The 23,137-nt window shown below is 34.6% G+C and overlaps 1 protein-coding gene across 1 annotated transcript in view; it reads left to right on the forward strand.

The window, feature by feature from the left end:
* Positions 1 to 23,137, forward strand: part of atp8a1 (ATPase phospholipid transporting 8A1) — a 336,556-nt gene that overhangs the window by 91,399 nt on the left and 222,020 nt on the right. The window contains exons 5-11 of the mRNA XM_056471711.1: positions 1,140 to 1,185; positions 2,873 to 2,913; positions 11,058 to 11,131; positions 15,270 to 15,339; positions 15,544 to 15,671; positions 17,023 to 17,134; positions 17,753 to 17,918. Coding sequence (XP_056327686.1) covers positions 1,140 to 1,185; positions 2,873 to 2,913; positions 11,058 to 11,131; positions 15,270 to 15,339; positions 15,544 to 15,671; positions 17,023 to 17,134; positions 17,753 to 17,918 — 637 coding nt within the window. The remainder of the gene's footprint in view (positions 1 to 1,139; positions 1,186 to 2,872; positions 2,914 to 11,057; positions 11,132 to 15,269; positions 15,340 to 15,543; positions 15,672 to 17,022; positions 17,135 to 17,752; positions 17,919 to 23,137) is intronic.

Consider the following 23,137-nt stretch of genomic DNA (forward strand, 5'->3'; position numbering starts at 1 on the left):
ATGTAATGTAATATAGGGGGAAAAAATAGAAGATCGAAATGCAGGATGAATGCAGACTATATTTAATTGCATCATGCAATGTTTTTTATTATTATTAAGTGTTTTTAAGGTTTGTTTTTAAACGTGTGTGTGTGTGTGTGTGTGTGTGATGTCAGTGATGTATTATTATAGTTTAACATGTCATGGTTTGAACTATATTAACGTGTTATCTATTTTCAGTGTAATATAAATGTGTGAGATATTTAGTGCATTTTATTTATTTATTTTTTATTTGAAAAGAAAAATCATCATATGCTTATGTAATTGTATTACTTATATTTTTCACTTTAAAAGATTTTATTTTGAATAACAAAAATGCCAGTTGTAGAGCCAGTTCCATTTGGGAGTTATCTTAATTGTAAAATTGCACTAAACTTTGTTAGTGATAGGAAGAAATGAAAGCCAGTGCATCGCACAGATATGATCTGCTTTTATGTAATATGTGTTTGTGGCACTTTAATAATATTACTATATGATTATACTTTATTACATTACATTATATTGCATTACATTAGATTCAAGCTTCCCTCATGTCTGATAAATCTCTGTAATGCCTAACATTATCCAATATGAAACTTGACTAACAGGTTATATTGAACTTTTTTTAATTAGTGTGAACTAGAGACAAGGCACAGTTGTCTGTAGCTTCTAGCATTTCTAGAGGAGAATCAGCATTTTCCTGTCACTCATGATCATTTACTGAGGTAAAAAGTCGTAGAGTGGTTCTTGATCAGAGCAGATCAAACTGCTCTTGTAATCTGGGACAGAAAGACGTGTTTTGACAGACATGCATCTCTTTTATTGGTCACAAAACAAGGATAACATCAATTTCTCCATTTTTTTTAAAGTTTCTGTTTCAATTTAGAGAGGTTATTTAAAAAAATCTAATATGTTTTATAGAATGCATGCTGTCATGGCCAGTGTACTCTTATTGTGCATTTTTAAAGCTTTTCAGAATCCCTTATGCAGACATTTATGACTGTGTGCTTTCATTTTACATCTTTAAAAAAACAAGCAATCCAGACAATTCCTTCTACAAGTATTTAAAACTTTAATCTGAAATGGATTGATATATATATTTTTTTATTCCTTCTTTCCAGAAACGTCACAATGCTGATAATGTTGTCAACAAGAAAGAGACACAAGGTGAGGCTTTTGTTTGCTCACTGTTCTTCTTTAAAAACTCTACATTTGCATGATTTGCCTGTTTGTAAATACTGTTGGCTCCTTCCAAAGAGCACTTGATTCAACCCCCCCCCCCCCCCCCCCCCCCCCCCAAATAAATGAACATACTCATGAGTCATACCTGTCAACCCTACCCTTTTTGCTGGGTATGGCAACGGTATTCCATATTTTTACTAAAATAACTTATCCTTTTAATTTAAACACATCACAAATATGATATTTTTTTTTGCTTAGAGGTTTTGTCCTGTTTTGTCCTGTTTCTAGTTTGATAGAAAGATAAAAAAAAATTAAAGAAGCATTTTCTCGACAAGTTAAAATTATTATGCTTATTATTTTACATAGCCCATTGGCTGATTATAAGCGGCAGACGGAATCTGTGGAGTTTTTGCAGCCTCTGTGTAAAATTAAAAATAAAAAAATACAAAAATTGGGGATTTGTGGGATAATTTTAAAAGTATAGGAACCGAAAATGTAGCAAATAGAATAAAAAAAAAAGAAAGATGAGTATATACATTTCTGCTGGCACAGGTTCTGTTGACTGATTTCTTTGCTTGTTTTTTGTACACTTATTTCTTTTACTCATCTAAAAACAATGCAATATTTTTATACATGTCTTGAAAAAATGTTTCTTGATTTAAGAATTTTTAGACTAGAAACAAGACAAAACCAGTTTTTTTGCAATGAATATGCAGTATTTAAAGCATAGGATATACTAAATCTAGTATTTCAATTTGAAATAAGTATTTATTCTACTCTGAATGATGATGAAACATATTTTACCACTATTTTGACATTTGAATGATACTTGAAACATTAAAGTGGCCGCTAGATTGGCAACTGTACCTGACAAAAGTCTTGTCGTCGATCCTAGTTGTAAGAGCAACTTGACAAAATAACTTGACTTCTAGTTGATCATGTGGAAAAGTAGCAGAAGGTAGATTTTTCTGATGAATCATCTGTTGAACTGCTTCACAATCATCATAACTATTGCAGAAGACCTATTGGAACATGATGAACTCAAGATTCTTACAGAAATCAGTCAAGTTTGGTGAAGGAAAAATCATTGTTTGGGGTTACATTCAGTATGGGGGCGTGCGAGAGATCTGCAGAGTAGATGGCAACATTAACAGCCTGAGGTATCAAGACATTTGTGCTGCCCATTACATTACAAACCACAGGAGAGGGCAAATTCTTCAGCAGGATAGCGCTCCTTCTCATACTTCAGCCTCCACATCAAAGTTCCTTAAAGCAAAGAAGGTCAATGTGATCCAGGATTGGCCAGCCCAGTCACCAGACTTGAACATTATTGAGCATGGAGGAGGCATTAAAGATGAATCCAATGCAGCATGACTTTATATTCTAAACTGGACATTATTTCTTTTCAGTGACAAGACTTTTGTCTAAGGAAAGTTAGACCTTACTGTCCTAATTTTGGTCAAATAAGCATATTTTAGAGCATATTTTAACTTTTAGTGGATCATTTGGTCTCAGAAGTGGCTTATACCTTTCATATAAGCCACTTGTGAGACCACTTGTGAGTGATCGACTAAAAGTTAAGTCTACTAACATGGCTCTTTGTTCAAAGATGATCTCAGTATCTCACATGTAGCACATTTCCTGATTTTTCTCTCTTTCTCTCTGTTTTTAGTATTGAGGAACGGCGCCTGGGAGATTGTGCACTGGGAGAAGGTACTGCAGCAGATGGTGTTCCTCACACCGACTGCCTCACTTCAGCTCTAGCATGAAAACAAGCTGACATGCTCTTAGAAAGAGAGTGAGAGATGAGGGCTCATATAAAGATGCAGTCTGGTGTAAACCTCGAGCAGGTTTGGGTTTATTGAAAACACATGCTTTGGTGTTTTCAGAAGCAGGTTACTTTGCTCTCTGCTCTTTTTAGTTCGTTGAATCTCGACACTCTTCTTTAGGTCAGACCAACCAGGCCAAAGCTTACATGCGGTTGCCATAGCGATCTTAACACAGCCAGACACCGAGCAGCTTTTCAATGTGTTAAGAGAGAGCAGAGTTAATTACACTGACAGAAACACACGGCATATAATTATAAAGTAAAGGCCAAAGGAAATGGCTGGAGATATAATTACCTGGTGACTGGGCACTCATTTCCGTTTGCTATATTAGTGCATTAACTGGTGACCTGATGACCTAACAGTGCCACAGAATAGGAAATGATGTCATCTTTTCGCTTCGGTATATGATTTCCCGCAGCTCTTGCAGTAAAGTTTTATTTTTATCGTCATCTCATCAATATTCAGAGTTTTGTGGAGCCGGACTTCTTTTTGCACAGGCTTTTATTAAAGCGCACCGTGACATGCTTTGAATTAGAGTGCGCAGAATGAATAATGCATTTTTAATATACTTATAAATCATATCTTAACTCATGCATATTTAAGTAGCTCTCCATTTCAGATCAAAATAGAAGCTGCTTCCCTCGTTCATATTAGATTATGGTTAATAAGATGATTAAAAATGCAAATCCAGAAAAAAGATCAATTGTTTACGGGTATCAGAGAGAATGTTGTTGATGAAATGGACTCATTTTAAATGCTAATCTCAAATGGAGTCTTGTGTATGGATCCAATATTGCAAAATAAATCAAATATGAATTCATTAGCTAGATTTCTGAAAATATGTGGGATGGATGCCAAGATGGTTCTTGTAATTCATTTACCGGCCACTTTATTAGGTACACCCTGCTTTACAGATTTTGCATTTAGATCTGCCTCAATTCTTTATATTTTTGATTCAGAAGTATTCCCCAGAGGTTTTGGTCTGCATTTATGTGACTACATCTAGGGCTGCACAATACATTGCAAAATTATCATTAGGATTATAATAACATAGGCAATATACAAATCACAGTGATATTTCATTCATTCATTTTCTTTTCGGCTTAGTTCTTTTATTAACCAGGGGTCTTCACAGTGGAATGAACTGGCATTCTTATCCAGCATTTGTTTTACACCGCGGATGCCCTTCCAGTTGCAACCCATCACTGGGAACACTCATATACTCTCATTCATTTCACACACATACACTACGGACAATTTAGCTTACCCAATTCACCTATAGCGCATGTCTTTGGACTTGCCCAAAGAGGAAACCCAAGCCAACACAGGGAGAGCACGCAAACTTTACATAGAAATGCCAACTGACCCAGCCAAGGCTAGAACCAGCAACCTTCTTGCTGTGAGGTGACAGCACTACCCAGTGCACCACCACGCCATCTTATAGGAGTATATCAATATATCTCAAAATACCTTTTAGCTGTTTATTTTAATATCATTAAATATATTAATGATTTGAAAAACCTAGCTAATAAAATTAGAATTTTTTTTAGGGATATGTTATATCTAGGGTTGGGTACCGAAACCCGGAGGCACTGGTGCCTTTGTAACTGGTATGAACCAATCAGCATACGAATTTTGGTCCCTAATTTCAATGCCACTGGTGCTGCGACAAGGGCGTAAGAAGCATCAAGAGGTACGTCGAAGGCACACATACGTACGTTTTGTTTCACACCATCTCAAACATTTAATTCCAAACAACTTTAAGGGATACAGACACCGTTGACGATGTCAGGCGTTTGTTCTTGTTGCTTAGGAAATGCAGGCGCGTAGGCAACACGCGCAGTACAGCGCTCTCGGTAAGCGACTCTTATCAGATTCGTCATTATGCATGATTGCGTTTATCAAATTTGCTTAAACTCTAGTGTATGGCTATATTTTACAAGCAAAGATTCTGGCACGCCAAGTTTGAGCAGACGCTTTACAAAAGTTGCGTGTAAGGGGGAAACATGTCAAACTTAATGAAGCATTTGAGGGTTCATGAAATTAACTTAAAGACAGAGGAATGCAGTCTCTAACAGCTCGCGACATCATCTGGCACTTTCACTGACGATGTTTACATGGACACCAATACTCAGATTTTAATATGATTAAGACAATACTCTGAATAAGAGTCTACCATGTAAACAGTGATTTTTGATTATGTTAAAAGCCCACAGTCACAAAATGCAGAGGTTTTTTTTTTTAATTTCCATTCGGGGTTCAGTATCAAATTCTATTTAAACAACACTCTTCCACCAGTCCTTACTTCATTTTCTCATCCAATAGCTCAGTTTGTCACGGGGGCATGAACAAAATGTTGCTGAATGAAAGTGAAAGTGCCAAACTGCAGTTCAAGTTGCAAAATTAAAAATGAAACACCCAAAATTACATGAAACTTTGGAGGAAATGTAAATAGCGTGACATAACGGCGCTAATGGATCTGTGTGCCATAACATGTAAAACGGGATCATGAAATAAATAAAAAAGATTTTTTAAAATTTTTTTTTTAGAGTCATCCACCATAATTTTGTGGCCCAAAAGTATCGGTTCAGGCACCGGTACCACTTTAAAAGTATCGATTTAGCACCGGTATCGAAATAACCCCAAATAATACCCAACCCTAGTTACAGTATATTATAAGAAATATCGCAATACTCAACAATAAGATCGTATATTTTTCCTGTATCATACAGTCCCACACAGATGCAGATTTGTTGGCTGCACATCCATAATGCAAATCTCCCATTACACCACATCCCGAAGGTGCACTAATGGATTGAGATCTGGTGACTGTGGAGGTCAACTGAGTATAACTGAAATCATTGTCATGTTGAAGAAACCAGATTGAGATCATTTGAGCTTTGGAACACGGTGAGTTATCCTGCTGGAAGTAGCCATTATGAGATGAATGAACTGTGGTCATAAAGAGACAGACATGCTGTGTACAAAAGGGCCTAAAGTGTGCCAAGAAAAAAATCCCCCTCACCATTACACCAGCAGCAGCATGAAACATTGATGCAAGGCTAAATGGACCTTTTCTTTCATGAGGTTTCTGCCAGATTCTGACCCAACCATTAAGAATTTGCAGCAGACATCAACACTTATTAGGCCAGGTGACCCTTTTTTAATTTTAGTAAGCCTTTGACCGGATTCCCACAGGTTATGGAAGTTCTGGAATATCATAAAGGTCTATTTCAGACATTAGAAAGTCAATGAATTTAATATAGTTGGTCCTGGAATGGAGTGGAATATCAGGAAATTAGTCAAGTTTAAATTTAGTTTTCTATTTAACAAATTAAAACATTTCTATACTGTACCATATTATGTTGTTATCATGTTGTTTCAGACATTTTGCCTGTTGTCATGGTTAGGCATGGGCTGGTATAAGATTCTAATGGTATGATAACCTTGAATAAAAATATCACGGTTTCACAGTATTGAGATTACTGCTCTAAAATATGCTCTTTTTAAATGTCTGGATTAAAAAAAAAAAAAAAATTTTTCCCCTTTGGACATATTTATTTATAAATAAAATGTATTTTATTAAATAATAAATAAAAAAAAGTAAATATATTATCAAATAATAAATAAAAATAATAAAATATGTTTGATCAAATAAAAAAAAAATATATATATAGGTTATCAAATAATAAATAAAAATAATAAAATTAATTTGATCAAATGATAAATAAAAATAATAAAATATATTTCATCAAATAATAAATAAAGATAATAAAATATATTTCATCAAATAATAAATAAAGATAATAAAATATATTTGATCAAATAAATAGAGAATAAAATATATTTGATCAAATAATAAATAAAAATAATAAAATATGTTATCAAATAATAAATAAAGATAATAAAATATATTTCATCAAATAATAAATAAAAATAATAAAATATATTTGATCAAATAAATAAAGAGAATAAAATATATTTGATCAAATAATAAATTAAAATAATAAAATATGTTATCAAATAATAAATAAAGATATTAAAATATATTTGATCAAATAATAAATAAAAATAATGAAAATATATTTTATTTTGAAAAAAATTTAAGATGTTTTTGAGCAGTAAACATGTCAGGCTAATTAATTTATATGAATCAGTGACTTCTGCTGTCTTCATTAGTTTCAAAAACACAGATGTATTTACAATTTAAAACATTTTGCTGGAGGTACTGTTGTGCTAAAAAAATGTAAAAAAATAAAGAAATCTTACTTATACCTTAGAAAATTTTGGCTGTTTAAAAACCTTAACCTTTTCTAAACCGCAGTATACCTTAAATATAGTCCCATGCCTAGTCATGGTTAGAATTATTTTCAGCACTATTGGTAACTAAGGCAAACATACTAGGAAAATGTCTATTTTCATAGCTCTATCTACTTCTGTTGCTTCTGTCTCTTTGAATTTATTTTCAAAATCTGAGATACATTATCTATTGTTGCTCTTATAGTTACTATTCAATTAATAATGAATTATATTCAAGCTCAAACTGTTTTAATATTATACTAAGCTCAGCAGTATCTTGCAGGGCTGTACAATATGTCATTTCAGCATCGATCTTGCAATGGATGTGCAATGTTGAGTCTGTAATTTTCATTTGTTTTTGAGGCCTGTGACTATAATAATTTTAAAAGCATTCTGGCATGAAAAATTGTACCGTTTGGAACTTTAATAATAATTAATTTGATTTATTTTTATGTTTATTATTCAATTACTGTAACCAAACACTGTTAGACTCTGTTTTGAATAGTATTCTTAACAGTGTTCTTATTTATTTATTATTTTTTTCAGAAGCACTTCTCTAAAATGATTAATTCTTTCCAAATGGAGATATTCAAGTTATCTGCTGAAATTGTAGTCTTATCGCTATATATATAGCATTGCATAAAACATTGCAATGTTAGGTTTTTTTCAACATCGTGCAGCCCTAACACCTTGTTTTTCTGTTCATTATTGGTCATGGAAATTAAGCTTTTTTATTAGTGAAGGACAGGGTAAATATCTGGCCATTCTCCTCTCACCACTGGCATCAACAAGGCATTTTCACCCACAGAACAGCCTATCACTGAATATTTTCTTTCTTTCAAACCATCCTCTGTAAACGTCAGATATAAATATGTGTGAAAATCCCAGTAGATCTGCCATCTGGCACCAACAACAATGCTGCAATTCAAAGTCAATTAAATCACTTTTCCTCCCCATTCGGCTTGAACTTCATCAGATTACCAAATTCACTGCATTGCTACAGTAGCATGCATATTGTTGATCAGATTTGCATTAACAAGCAGTTGAACAATTAGACCTAATAAAGTGGCCCATGAGCGCGTGTTATTTCTCTTCTTCTGCCAGTGGCTGCTGGTTTGATACAGGATGAAATGTTTGAGTTGTTAACCAGTTTGTGTCTTACAGGTTGTGGTTGGAGACATAGTTAAAGTTAACGGCAAAGATTTTGTCCCAGCAGATGCTATACTGTTGTCTTCCAGGTAGACGAGTCCACGTCATCAGAAGAGACCCTGTCGTTTTTTTACGTCCCTTTTCTTACAATCGACACCCAAAAAAGGAAGTGATGATTATCAGGCTCATAAGAAATAACCCAAAGATAAGGCCTTGAATCAGTCAAGAAGGATGTCAGGTTTTAATTTTGATGAAGACACTAAATGGTTAAATATCAGATTGACCCAAAATTTTAACAATTTTACCAAATTGTGTGCACTTAATGTTGTTCCAAACCCAAAAGTGTTGAGTTTACAGTAACTCGAGGGTGTGTAAATGCATTTTTTTAAAATTAATAAATCAAAACTTCCTATCAAATTCACCCTAAAATTAAAATTCTACCAGTTGTTATGCACTTTGTTGTTCCAAACCAAAAAGTGTTGAGTTTACAATAACATGAGGGTGTGTAAACACTTCCTATCAAATTCATTCAAAAAAATTTAATTCTACCAACGTTTAAACGTTTTTGTTGTTCCAAACCCCAACATTATTGAGTTTACAATAACATGAGGGTGTGTAAATGCCTTTTTTAGAATAAATAAATAAATACGTCCTATCAAATCATCTCAAAAATTAAAATTGAACCAATTTATATTCACTTTGTTCTTCCCAAGTCTAAAATGTTGAGTTTACAATAACATAAGGATTGGTAAATGCCTTTTTAAATTAACAAATCAACACTTTCTATCAAATTCTACCACTTTGTTGTTCTGAACCCAAATGTGTTGAGTTTACAATAACACGAGGGTGAGTGAAAATCTTTTTTTAATTAATAAATCAACACCTCCTACCAAATTCACCCAAAAATGAAAATTCTGCCATTTTTTTAATGCACTTCTTTGTTCCAAACCCAAAGTGTTGATTTTACAATAACATGAGGGTTTGTAAATGCCTGTTTAATTAATATATCCACACTTTCTTTCAAATTCTACCAGTTTGTGTGCACTTTGTTGCTCTAAACCCAAAAGTGTTGCATTTACAATAACACGAGGGTGTGTAAATGCTTTTTTTAATTTAATAATTTAACACTTCCTATCAAATTCACCCCAAAATTTTAATACAACCAATTTTAATGCACTTTGTTGTTCCAAACCTACAAGTGATTTTACAATAACATGAGGCTGTGTAAATGCCTTTTTAAATTAACAAATCAGCACTTCCTATCAAATTCACCCAAAAATGATGACTCTACCAATTTTTATCCACTTTGTTTTAAGGTTTTTTTTTCTTCACTTCCGCCATTTAGTGAAGTTTTTTTTTTTTCCTCTCTGCTGTCGCCACTGGATTGCATGGTTCGGGATCTATAGAGCTGCGCATCATTGGATTTGCTCTTCAGTGTTTGGACTCTCAGTAGTGATTTTTAAACCACACTGAACTGAGCTCAACTGAACTGAACTTAAACACTAAAAACCGAACTACACTGTTCAAATTTACTGTGACCTTTTTGTGAAGCTGCTTTGACACAATCTACATTGTATAAGCGCTATACAAATAAAGGTGAATTTGTTGTTCCAAACCTATAAATATTGAGTTTACAATAACACAAGGGTGTGTAAATGCATTTTTTATTAATAAATCAACACTTTCTATCAAATTCACCCAAAAATAAAAATTCTACCAATTTTTTTAAGCATTTTGTTGATCTAAACCCAAAGTGTTGAGTTTACAATAACATGAGGCTGTGTAAATGCCTTTTTTTAAATTAATAAGTCAACACGTCCTATCAAATTCACCCAAAATTTAAATTCGACCAGTTGTTATGCACTTTGTTGCTCCAAACTCAAAGGTGTTGAGTTTACAATAACATGAGGCTGTATAAATGCCTTTTATATTAATAAATCAACACTTCCTATCAAATTCACCCAAACATTATGAATCTTTCCATTTTTATCCACTTTAGGTTGTTCCGAACCTGAAAGTATTGAGTTTACAATAACATAAGGGTGTTAAATGCCCTTTTTAATTAATAAATCAACACGTCCTATCAAATTCACCCAAAAATGAAAATTCGACCATTTTTTTAAGCACTTTATTGCTCTAAACACAAAATTGTTAAGTTAACAATAACATGAGGGTGTAAATATGTCTCTTTTTTTATGAATAAATGAACACTTCCTTTTGTGGATGTTTGCTTAATGATTACTTACTGACCTGACATTGTCTTCCTCACTTTCAACATCCATTTGCCAGCCATCTTTTTCCAGGAATCTTCATATCCACCATAGAAAACAATAATTTGTCATTAGGCATGATGATTTATCTCGGCTCAAATGGGTGTTGAGCAGTGAACGTTGTGTTTTATTCTCTGCTGAAGATTAAATGTGTGTTTTGTGTCTCTTTTCCCTTGTCTTGCTGTGTGTGCGTGTGCGCTCTTCCTCCTCGGTCCATCTTATGTCCTTCCTCTCATCTCCACCCGTCATCCTCCTCTCCCACCCCGCGTGATGAACATTCCCTTACGCCGGGGCTGCTGGGTAAATGAAGGTGTCTGTAGGAGAGATAGTGCGAGCAGCCAATGGAGATCACCTCCCGGCCGACCTCATCATTCTGTCCTCCAGGTCAGGAATGGCTCCGTTTGCATGCGGGCCGGGTGGGAAGGGGGCAGAGGGTGCACAGGTGGAGAGAATCTGTTAACCTTAACGATTAACACTCTCCAGTTGTTTCTTACCTGATGCTTTCTGTGCTTGGTGAGGAAGTTTCATGCTATTTTATTGGTTATGCAATTAAAAAACATGCAAAACAAAAGAAAAAAACTAGGCTGTACTATACACTATCTGACAAAAGTCTTGTCGCCTATCCAAGTTTTAGGAACAACAAATAATAACTTGACTTCTAGTTGATCATTTGGTATCAGAAGTGGCTTATATGAAAGGCAAAGGCCTTTAGATTACGCTTATTTGACCAAAATAAAATATGATCATGCCTTGACTTTTAATTATTTAATTAGGACAGTAAGGTCGACTTTGCTTAGACAAAAGTCTCGTCACTGAACAGAAATAATATAGAATATAAAGTCATGGTGCAGTGAAAAATAATGAATATTGTGTATGACTCCCATGAGCTTGGAGGACTGCATCCATACATCTCTGCAATAAATCAAATATCTTATTACTAAAGTCCCCCAGAGTTCATCAAGATTCTTTGGATTCATCTTCAGTGCCTCCTCCTCCATCTTATCCCAGACATGCTCAATAATGTTCAAGTCTGGTGACTGGGCTGGCCAATTATGAAGCACCTTGACCTTCTTTGCTTTAAGGAACTTTGATGTGGAGGCTAAAGTATAAGAAGGTGCTAGAGTTGGAGGGGAAATGTATTTTTTAGAGATGGTTTCTATAGGTGATCTGTACCTATGTAAGGTATATCGTATATTTGTAAACGATGATATAAAAAAATGATATGGAGGGATTGTAAAAATACGTCGAGGGCAAATGTGCAAAAACCCCTCCCCAAAAACCAAAGTTCTTAAAAGATTCTTAAAATTAAGCACCAAAAATGCGACTGGTTCAATTCCCAGCAGAAAGACGTGATGAAGCTCTTTCTTTAACTGGATTGGCATGCGTTACAGACCTCTGCTTTGTGCTGGAGATGCTTCAGCTTGTCCACACCACACACAAACAAAGCTCTTCTCAAACAGCTGGAGAAAAGGCCTATTGAATGGCTGTAAATGTCAGCGCTGTTGGCACAATGCATGGCTTCAGCTGGGGCTCAGAGTTTCTGCATGCGCTCAGTTCTCCACGATCTACAGTACTGGGATCAACCTTTATAGAAACACACACTGAATTGATCAGATGCGCAACTGAATAGTTTTCTTTTAGATAACAATAACTTTCACTTCTCATTGTTAAAGCCTGCTGTTGTTTGTTAAAGAGAGATTGTGTAACAGATTTGGCCCTCGTCATCCTGCTTTTTGCTCATCTCAGTAGCTGAATGTTCATTTGTCTGCTGTGCTTCATCTTTCCTTTGTTGCATGTTGCTAAATATATAATTAAACAGCAGAATGCATGGCTATAAACAAAGATGCATCGAGTGAAAGTGTAAAATGAAGGAACTGAGAGAGTCCCATTAGAGCAATATGTTTTCATTTTCTGCTCAAGTACTAAAATGCTTTATGCAGTTTGGGGAAATATGCCGCCCTGTGGATTTACTGTGCTGTAATGAGCAATGGAACACTTTTAGTTGAACTTCTATTGTAAACGAGCATCTTTGGTTATGGGGCTTCATTTAGCTGTTTGATTTTGTGCTATGTGACCCAACCATCCAATCTTTTTTAATTGTTAGTTCATTTAAGCACATTCAGTAATGTTGTTTTACATTATAATTCGATATTTTATAGATGTAGGTCGAATATTTTTGGGTTGGTCTTTTATGTATTTGAATGTCTCTTATGCTCACTAAGGCCCCGTTTACAGTAATACGTTTTCGTTTTAAAACGCTTACGTTTTGCTACGGTTACGCCATCCTTCCAGTGCTCGAGTTTTTGAGCACTGAAAACAGAGCGTTTTGGAAATGCTGAAGAGGCCGTTTTAATTCGTGACATGCTGCTTCCTCCGTCTCAGTGTAGATGGGGGGTAAACGGAGACATCTGAAAACGGAGGCGTAGTTGCAGACATTCGCCTATCCGATTGGGGCTTTTTCCTTAATATTAAGTAGCCTACACTCAGTCCAGTCTTGCATCCTCTCCTTGTAAGTTCAGACTGCGCAAGTTTGATATGAAAAACAAACTCCCGAGGACAAGTCGGGTAAATCTTCAAAGGCAAACGTGTACTTTATAACCTCATTCACATCACCCTGGGTACGTAGTTTCACTTTCTTAACAATAAAATGAAAACATGATATGAGGAACTGCCTATTTTCATTTTGATAGTACCTTAACAGACACTAAAAATGTTGAGGCGTCCTGTAGCTACATATTTATATGACCGTCATCTTCACTGTATGCATATTTATAACAAAACGGAACCTATAACATTACTGCCTCCTTTAATTTTCATTGAAAATATGAAACATACCCTCTCTTTCACTGAATATCAGTTTTAATAATCAATAATGGCCATTATAAAAGTATAATGTACAATAAGTTTATACAATAAAGGAAATAAAGGCAAGCAATCAGTCAATATACAGAATGTATGTGGATACATTGATTATTAACTTATCTTTGTGCTGAGCCGAAACACATTACCTAAGAACAAGTAATAGATTCAAAAGACCAAAGGGAATATGTCGTTAGAGACAACAAGATGAGTTAAATATCACGTTTAACAAATATAGTGAGATTGGATCCAGCGGTAGATCATTGATGAACAGTCTGACAAGCACAGCTCTCATCTGGGTAGAAATGCTGCAGTGCATGCCAGCGAGTGTGTGTGGTCATGTGATGTGCATTTTTAGTGGTGTAGACGGAGAAGTGTTCAGAAACACTGTGGGCGTGGATCGTTTTCATCCTAAAACGCTGTTTTAAAACTAAAATGTACTAGTGTAAATGGGGTCTAAGGCTAGTTATTTGATTAAAAAATACAGTAAAAACACTAATATTGTAAATAGTATTGATTTGTATAAGAACAGTTTTTTAATTGTCATAAGTTTAAAGAACTTAATTTTCAGCATCATCACTTTATTGATTGAGAAACATGTTGAAAATGGTTGTGCTGCTTAATATGTTTGATGGAAAATTAATTCAAGATTAATTAATGGAGAGATTAAAAGAACAAAAATATACTATTGTTACTCAATGAGTGTTTTTACTGTCACTTTTGATAAATTTATTGTATTCTTGCTAAATAAATGTATATTGTGGATACAGAAAGTATTCAGACCTTCTTAAATTTTGCACTCTGTTATATTGCAGCCATTTGCTAAAATGATTTAAGTTTAGCTAATGGCTACAATATGTAGTGTAATTTAATGTAATGCAATGTGTATTTATATAGCACATTTCTTGTGTATTGCCATACACCCAAAGCGCTTCATAATCATGTGTGGAATCTCCCCACAAGTGTACAACTTCTACTTTGATGATGTGACTGCAGCCACAGGACAACAGCGCCACTGTGCTCGGCTCAGCTATAGATAAAATGGAGAAACAATGATGGAGCCAATTCGGTGGATGGGGATGATTGGGAGGCCATGATCGTAAGGGCCGATGGAGGAAATTTGGCCAGGACACTGGGGCTACACCACTACTCTTTACGAGAAGTGCCATGGGATCTTTGATGACCACAGACAGTCAGGACCTCGGTTTAATGCCTCATCTAAAAGACTGCGAAAGTCCCCTTCATTTTACTGGGGCATTAGGACTCACACGACCACAGGTTGACCACCCCATCCTGGCCTCACTAACACCACTTCCAACTGCAATCTAGTTTTCCCGTGTGGTCTCCTTTCCAGGTACTGACCAGGCTCAGCCCTGCTTGGCTTCAGCGAGTAACCGGTCTTGGGGTGCAGGGTGATATGGCTGTGGCATAACAAATGGCTGAGATTATAACAAAGAGTGAAAAATTTAAGGGGGTCTCAATACTTTCCGTACCCACTGTATGTATATATAACATTCTTAAGTAATATAATATTATACAAATAATATGTATACATATATATGTACAAATAGGTAATATTACTATAGTCATAGTCATTTTATAGTCAACTAAAGCCATATTGTATTCAAATGCTGTTTTCTCATAATGGTGCTGTTTATTTTAGTGAACCTCAAGGAATGTGCTACATTGAGACTTCAAATCTGGATGGAGAAACCAATCTCAAGATCAGACAGGTGTGTTTTTTTTAAATACGTAAAGTTATTAATAGTATTGATATTGATATGGGATATATATATATATATATATATATATATATATATATATATATATATATATATATATATATATATATATATATATATATATATATATATATTGATAGTATAGCTGCAAACTGGTACTTTAAGTCTAAATCTGTTGTTTGTCATCTTTCACAGGGTCTGACGATCACCACAGACATTAAGGACATTGACGGTCTAATGCGTCTCTCTGGACGGATGGAGTGTGAGAGTCCAAACAGACACCTGTATGAGTTTGTGGGTAATATTCGCCTGGATGGACACGGGTGAGAGAAAAAACGGTGGAAGAAATGAAAGTGATGTTGAGGCCAAACTCTTGAATTTCATTAGTCTAAAATATTGATGAGCATGAGACGAGTTATGAAAATGTCTTACTGAAACATCAAGACAGGTTTAAAAGCGTATTGATATTTGGAGAGCAGAGCTGTACCTTATGCAGTGCTTTGGTGTGGTTATTTGTATCAAATGTTACATTATGCTTCTGTTATGTTTGATTTTATTTTTGGCTAGGATTCCATATTGAATTACAGTATTTTCCTGATATTAAGTCACACTAAGATAAGATTAAGGTATTAATAAACTTACCAAGCTGACTTTGTCACACCAAAGTTATGTATTGTATTATATACAGTTGAAGGCAAAATTTTACCATCAAGTGTTAACAAAGAGATTTATAAAAAAAAATATTTATGACAAATGTCTTATAACTTATTTCTTTTGCTTTTGCCATGATGACAGTACATAATATTTTACTTTTTACTATGCTTAAAGTGCAATTTAAAGGCTTAATTAGTTTAACCAGGCAAGTCATTGGCAACAGAGGTTTGTTCTGAACATATTTCAACTGTATATATATTTACATATTTAATATATTAATATAATGGTGGCTCAGTGATTAGCATTGTCGCTGGTTTGAGTCCTGGCTGGACCAGTTGGTATTTCTGTGTGGAGTTAGCATGTTCTCCTAGTGTTGGCGTGGGTTTCTTCTGGGTGCTCCGGTTTTCCCCACAGTCCAAAGACGTGCTATAGGTGAATTGAATAAACTAAATTGGCCGTAGTGTATTTGTGTGTGAATGAGTGTGTATGGGTGTTTCCCAGTACTGGGTTGCAGCCGGAAGGGCATCCGCTGCGTAAAACATGCTGGAATAGTTGGCGACCTCTGAAAGAGAGGCTAAGCCGAAGGAAAATGAATGAATGAATGAATAAATTTTAATTTTATATATAATATATATATAATTTTATTGTTGTTGCCAAGGAAGTATTTCTCATTTAGTTATAATTCATATTAAAATAATTCATATTGAAATATTTGAAGTCTAAAACAAAAATGATTTAAAGTAATAAGAATGTAAGATTAATGCAAATTAGTAAAATGCAACAATTAATACCACTTTAGTTAAAATGAAAACAAAAACTTTTAAAATAGTCTCTTAGTGGGTCATAAAATGGTAATTACAAACAACATACAAAGTTACAATTACAGACCTTGAAGGAAAAAATACAGACAAGTTGCATTGGTGTACAATAACAAAAATTGAAGTTAGAAATTCTGGATATTAAATACTTGATGTTCATGAAACAAGTTCTGTTAATAGCAACTGATGTTTTTATATTTAGCACCGTACCACTGGGTCCGGATCAGATCCTGCTTCGAGGAGCTCAACTCAGGAACACACAGTGGGTGCACGGCATTGTGGTATATACAGGACACGATACCAAACTCATGCAGGTCAGTTTTTCCACTACAGTCAGCTATTGTCACATCCTAAATCCAATATATGAAATACTCTAATATACAAGTCACCTAGAGTTAAACTGTTGAGTTTTAGCATTTTTAAATCCATTTAGCTGATCTCTCTAGGTCTGGCAGGCCACTTTTAGCTTAGCTTAGCATAAATCATTGAATCAGATTAGACCATTAGCATCTCACTCAAAACAGACCAAAGAGTTTTGATAATTTTCCTTTTTAAAGCTTGACCGTCTGTAGTTACACTGTGTATTTAGACAAATTGAAAATTAAAAGTTGATATTTTTTAGGCTAATATGGCTAGTAACTAAAGTTTTGTTCTGGTGTAATAATCAAACTTCAGCAGTGCCTACAAATAGTCCCCAACTAGGTAAATAGGTAACAGTTCTATGTTATATCATTGCTCCTACAGCAGCCATGGTACAGCAGCAAAGTTTCTTGATTATTACACCAGAATGAGAGTATAGTTCCTATGTACTAATTGTATTAATGGATTTAAAAATGGTAAAACTCTAGGGGTATTGTAAAATGAGCCCATGAGCAAACAAAATGGAGCATTACTTCAATTTTATAAACACAATCATGTTTTATATCCTCCAGAACTCCACACGGCCTCCTCTGAAGCTCTCTAATGTGGAGCGCATTACCAATTTCCAAATCCTTGTGCTTTTCGGCTGTCTCTTGGCCATTTCGCTGGTTTGCTCCATCGGCCAAACCATCTGGAAGTACCAGTTCGGCAATGACGCCTGGTACATGGACCTCAACTGTAAGAGCCAGACCTTTCCTCCTCCTGTCATGCTAGACCGCTTGCGCGTCTATGTGTGCTTTCATTTTATTTTATTGTCAGTAATTTTCGTCTTCCCTCTGTGTAAACAAATATGCATTGCATATGTGAATATTTGTCAATAAAAAGGGAAAGGAGAACCTTTCTCTTTTAGTTCTAATATGCATAGACACAAGGGGTTAAACGGATCGCGGTTGATCTGTGATCCATTCGGATTGCGACCCACGGATCGGAACGCTCATTATTTAAACATTTTTAACACTTGTTTAACTGTGAAAGTTGGTTTTCGGTTTCTTTTTTAATATAAGCTTGCAATGTTTTCATGTTCTTACTTACCATTTACTTTCCATCCACTTGTTCTAAACTAGTTTTTTGGGTTTCTGTTAAACACATTAGGCATGGGCTGGTATAAGTTATAATAATAGGTAATAATATCACGGTTTCACGATATCATGGTATTGTGATTACTGCTCTAAAATAAGTTCTTTTTAAATGTCTGAGTAAAAAAAACTAAACTTTTTTTCTCCATTGAACAGTTATTATATTTTGGAACAGTAAGTATGTCAGGCTAAATTATTGACTTCTGCTCTCTTTGTTAGTTTTAAAAACAGATTTCTTTACAACTCATAAGCACCTTTAAAAAACTCTCACATACACCATAGGAATGGTATAACGGAAAATCTTGAAACCGGTTGTTGTCCTATGCCTACAGTAGAACATAAAACAAGATATTTTGAAGAATGTTGGAAAAATGTTAGTCTTTTTCTCTACTGTAGATCTATCTTATTTGTTTTATCTTATTACAGATAAAATTAACTCAAATGCTTGAGGTTGAGTAAATGGTGTGTAAATTTTCAGTTTTTGGTGAACTATTCCTCTAATCTAATGTTTTATTGTAAGAAGTACACACGCTATATTATAAATTACTGCATGCAATCCTAAATTCAGTTCTCTTTAGTGGCATATTGTCCTAAAACAGTCAGAGACAGAGTCTTTTTCTTTATCACTTTGTAAATTTAGTTGTTAATTCGGTTGGGTTATTCTGACCAATTTGGCATCGTACGATGTCTAATGTGAAACACCATGATGGACGATGGCATCGTCGTCATAGGCAGCGGTGAATTAATTATTTATGAATAATTAATTAATTCATGTTGAATTAATTATTTGTAGCCTACCGTTTCAACTACCTGACCCGCATGGTCTTTGTTTTCCCCAAAACCAAATCATAAGTAAATAAAGATAAGTTACACACAAATTACCACAGAGTAATCTGTGTCATTATAATGGCGTCGACAAACTTGGTTGGTAAAAAGGCGCACAACCAACAGCAACCAACCAACAGTATCTGAGGTTTTCGCTAAAATTGCAAAGAACAAGCGTGAAAGCGAAAGATTGAAACAGAGTACTGATGCTGTGACGTGTTACCTGATAGATTCAAAAGAGCGAAGAGTCGTTAGATTGAGACTCTGAGCTCAGATGACCGCATACGCTGCTGCATGACAGAGTGTTTGTGTGGTCACGTGATGTGCGTTTTCAGTGGTATAGTGTGGAAGGAAAGCTTTTCAAAAACGCTAGATGAAACGCCAGTGTGGATGTGGAATCCATATCATTCTAACATGCCATTTTAAAACTAAGACTTATTAGTGTAAATTGTTCCTGAATGCGCATTTTTCGTGAGTGGCTTGCTGATGCGACGGGGGTGGGGCGGAGCATTGCTCAGCATCATGATGTCTAGCGGTCATCGGCGATGGACGGTGATGTCGTCTATCGACCCAACCCTAGTTGTTAAGTTAATCAGAGTATTCAAATGAAACAAAATCAATCAATCAATAATCTATTAATTATTTTTTTACTTGAATCCTTTTGCTTAATAGTATTTTTATTTAAAATTATATTTAGTTAATTTTTATTGTATTTGTTTGACTACTTTCAATAACAAAGATCAAGAAACTATTGTGGTCATTAGTAGTTTGATTAATAATTGATTTAAAAAAAAAACATTTATATTTATACACTAATATCTGTTGAAAGTGTTTAAAAAAAGGTTTTTATGATAAAACTAAGCTTTCTTGTTATAAGTTGAAAAGCATTTAATTTTATTTTATTTTATTTTATTTTATTTTATTTTATTTTATTTTATTTTATTTTATTTTATTTTATTTTATTTTATTTTATTTTATTTTATTTTATTTTATTTTATTTTATTTTAGTTTTTTTATTTTTAATTTAATTTGATTTGATTTGATTTATTTTCATTTTATTTTATTTTATTTCTTTTATCTTATTTGACTTTATATTTTATTTTGTTTAATTTTACTTTTTATTTAATATAACATTTTTATTTAATTTATTTTTATTTTTTATTATATTTATTATTTTTAATTTAATTTTATTTAGGGCCTTTAAAAATGTTTTTTTTTTTTATTATAATAATAGGACAGTAGTTAGATGGAAATCGAAGTTGGACAAAGAGAGGGGTGGAGGTGTAGTGGGGGGACAGGCTTGGGAAAGCTCCACGTGCTGGGATTTGAACTCAGGACGACCTGCCCATGAGCCCGTCAGTCCGACAGGAGAGCTAATTATATAAATTATATATTTTTTTTAATTTGAAAAATCGATCCGTGGCTCCAAAAACCGAAATGTGATCCGAACCGTGAGTTTTAGGATCCGTTTAACCACCAATAGACACGCAAATGTATAAATGGTTGAATATCACAAACGCTGCTGTACTTTTTGTTTTTTCGTTCGTTTTGTTCTCAGCTTCCTTTCTAACATTCTGTTTGGTTTGTGTTTTTTTGTTTCTTTGTTGTTGTCATTTTTCTTAACAGCTCCAGGTAACAACCATTTAAAACCCTTGGCCATCTGTGAATGACCCCCTCCTTACTAACCCCTAACTGAAGCTCAGCTTTTGCTAAGCTACCGAAGCCACTTATACGGTTGCCCTACTTTGCGAGGGTAATTGCAGAGGACCGCAAACACACCAGGAGTCCAATGATAGGTTTTTTTCCCCTCCAGCTCTACACTCTGTAGACCCTCTTAATGCCTGATGTAAAAAAACAAAACAAAAAATAAAACGTGCCTTCCCTTCCTTATTTTGGTGACACGTTAAACACTTCGGAAGCTCCAGTTTCAGCCGCACCAGTGCTCTTTAAACAAATGAAGCGCGACAGCAGAGAAACACACACATACATGGAGAGGAGCGAATTTATCCACAGGCCCTGTCAGAGCAAGAGTTTGAAACTGAAGACCCTGCAGGTCAAACCGTGACATTTTCTAAATGCCTCCCCCTTTTTTTTTCTGTTGCCCACCTTCTCGTTCTGCCGTGTTTTTTTTTTTCAGACCAGGCAGAAAGCTGTAGAGCAGGGATGCCCAAACTTTTTTTTTTTTTGTATAAAGGGCCAAAAAGCATGTATGCTTGAGAGCCATGGGCCGAAGATAAATATACCAAACTATAGTACATTATGGATAATTTTCTAATTTATTTCATAAGATTTAAAAGTAAATCGTATTAACTAATGCAGTATAACATTTAAAATGATAACTTAGTGCAATTAAAAATATAAACAATCACATTTATAACACAGTGGAGTTGCTAAATACACTAGTCAAGCAGAATCTGCCTTTGCCTTAAAGGTGCTGTATGTAAGTTTTTGACTCTTCTAAAGCATAAAAATACCATAATATGTTTGCAGATATTTAAGAAACATGCTAAGTGAACATTCTTGTTTATCTGAAAAACAATGCTGAAGTGTTGAAGCTATTCTGCTTTGAAAATGTGAGTTACGTGTCAGAACGGCTGTCTTTGTTTTGGTTCTTTTAACCTGCCCACTGCCTCTTTAGCCAATTATATTTCAGCAGTCTGGGCTGCCTTGGTGGAAAACCACTTATTCCATTCATTCAGTCATGAAGGCACTCAAAGCATGTGTCCGTGACTGAAATATGACCTCCGGTGGACAGTAGCAGACTCCAAAATGAGACGCAGATTCAGAGTTCCACATGAGGTTATTAATTGGGAAATAGTATAAATATTCCGACCGTAAACATAAGGTGAGCAGGTTACGTTGTAACCCGTGTGTCCTAACAACGTGCTTCATGACGAGATTTGCAGTGATAAGCAATTTGGCTGTTTCCACCAGACGAAACACCACAGAAATTTAAATACAGCCATTCAGAAGCACAGAATAGTGCACTCACTCATGAAATGGTCAGGTCTATAATCTTAATAATAAATATTAAACCTTTTTAACATTATTGAATGTAGATGCTGAATCACTGATATGTGTTGGTTTGCATTAATGCACAGTTCTAAAGTTCAAATTTAAATGTTTTATTTTATTTTCTGAGGTAAACAATCTGCTGCTCTCAGTATGGCAATAAATGTCATGTAAAAGGGCATTCAAACTCAAATTATTAGAATTTAACACTGAATAAAGCACATGAGGTGTAGCTGGTGTGATCAGTCAGTTTTCTGTTGTTCAGCTGCAAAAAAAATAAAAAAATAGAAATCGTTTCTAAAATATAAATTTCAGGTGTTGGTTAGTACAAAATCTCCTTTTAATATGAAAATATTCCTTCTATCGTGCACAGTTGCCTTTATTAGAACACGATTTAAATCAGCCTTAATTCAGCATTTAGGCTTGATAGTTTGGCACACTCAATCTGGCCACCTGCGCTAGCGTGTTTTGATTCAGGAATGCAATACCTAGTTTAACCACTCAGTCAAACTTACATACTGCACCTTTAATGTGTCCTCTAGTCGTCGGGTGACAATATGTACATTTAAGCTAAATTTGAATTATTTACACCATTTAATTAAACCTGTTCATTTAAGTTAGCTTTTAACAATAAAACAAACAAAACATTAAGTCCGATTTAAATCTGTAAACCAGAGATGCCCAAACTAGAACCCACGGGCCAAAGTTGGCTCATTCGACTCTTTGATTTGGCCGACCATCCCAGAGGGAGAATGTGGGGGAGGTGGTTGGGGTTAATATCTTTGACAGAGATCATCATTTTGAATGAAATGTAACCTTTTGTTTGATTGCTTTGTAATTTATTTTGTTTTGTAAGTGACTCAGATTTTTTAAAATGTAAATACTGTCACTCGATTGATAAAGAGCAATGCACAAGGCAAAAGGCAGGTGCAGCTTAGTGTATTCTGCATTGAACTCCATTATATTAATGGCATTGTGTATGTT

The sequence above is a fragment of the Danio aesculapii genome, chromosome 14 (genome assembly GCF_903798145.1).
Source record: "Danio aesculapii chromosome 14, fDanAes4.1, whole genome shotgun sequence".
NCBI lineage: Eukaryota > Metazoa > Chordata > Actinopteri > Cypriniformes > Danionidae > Danio > Danio aesculapii.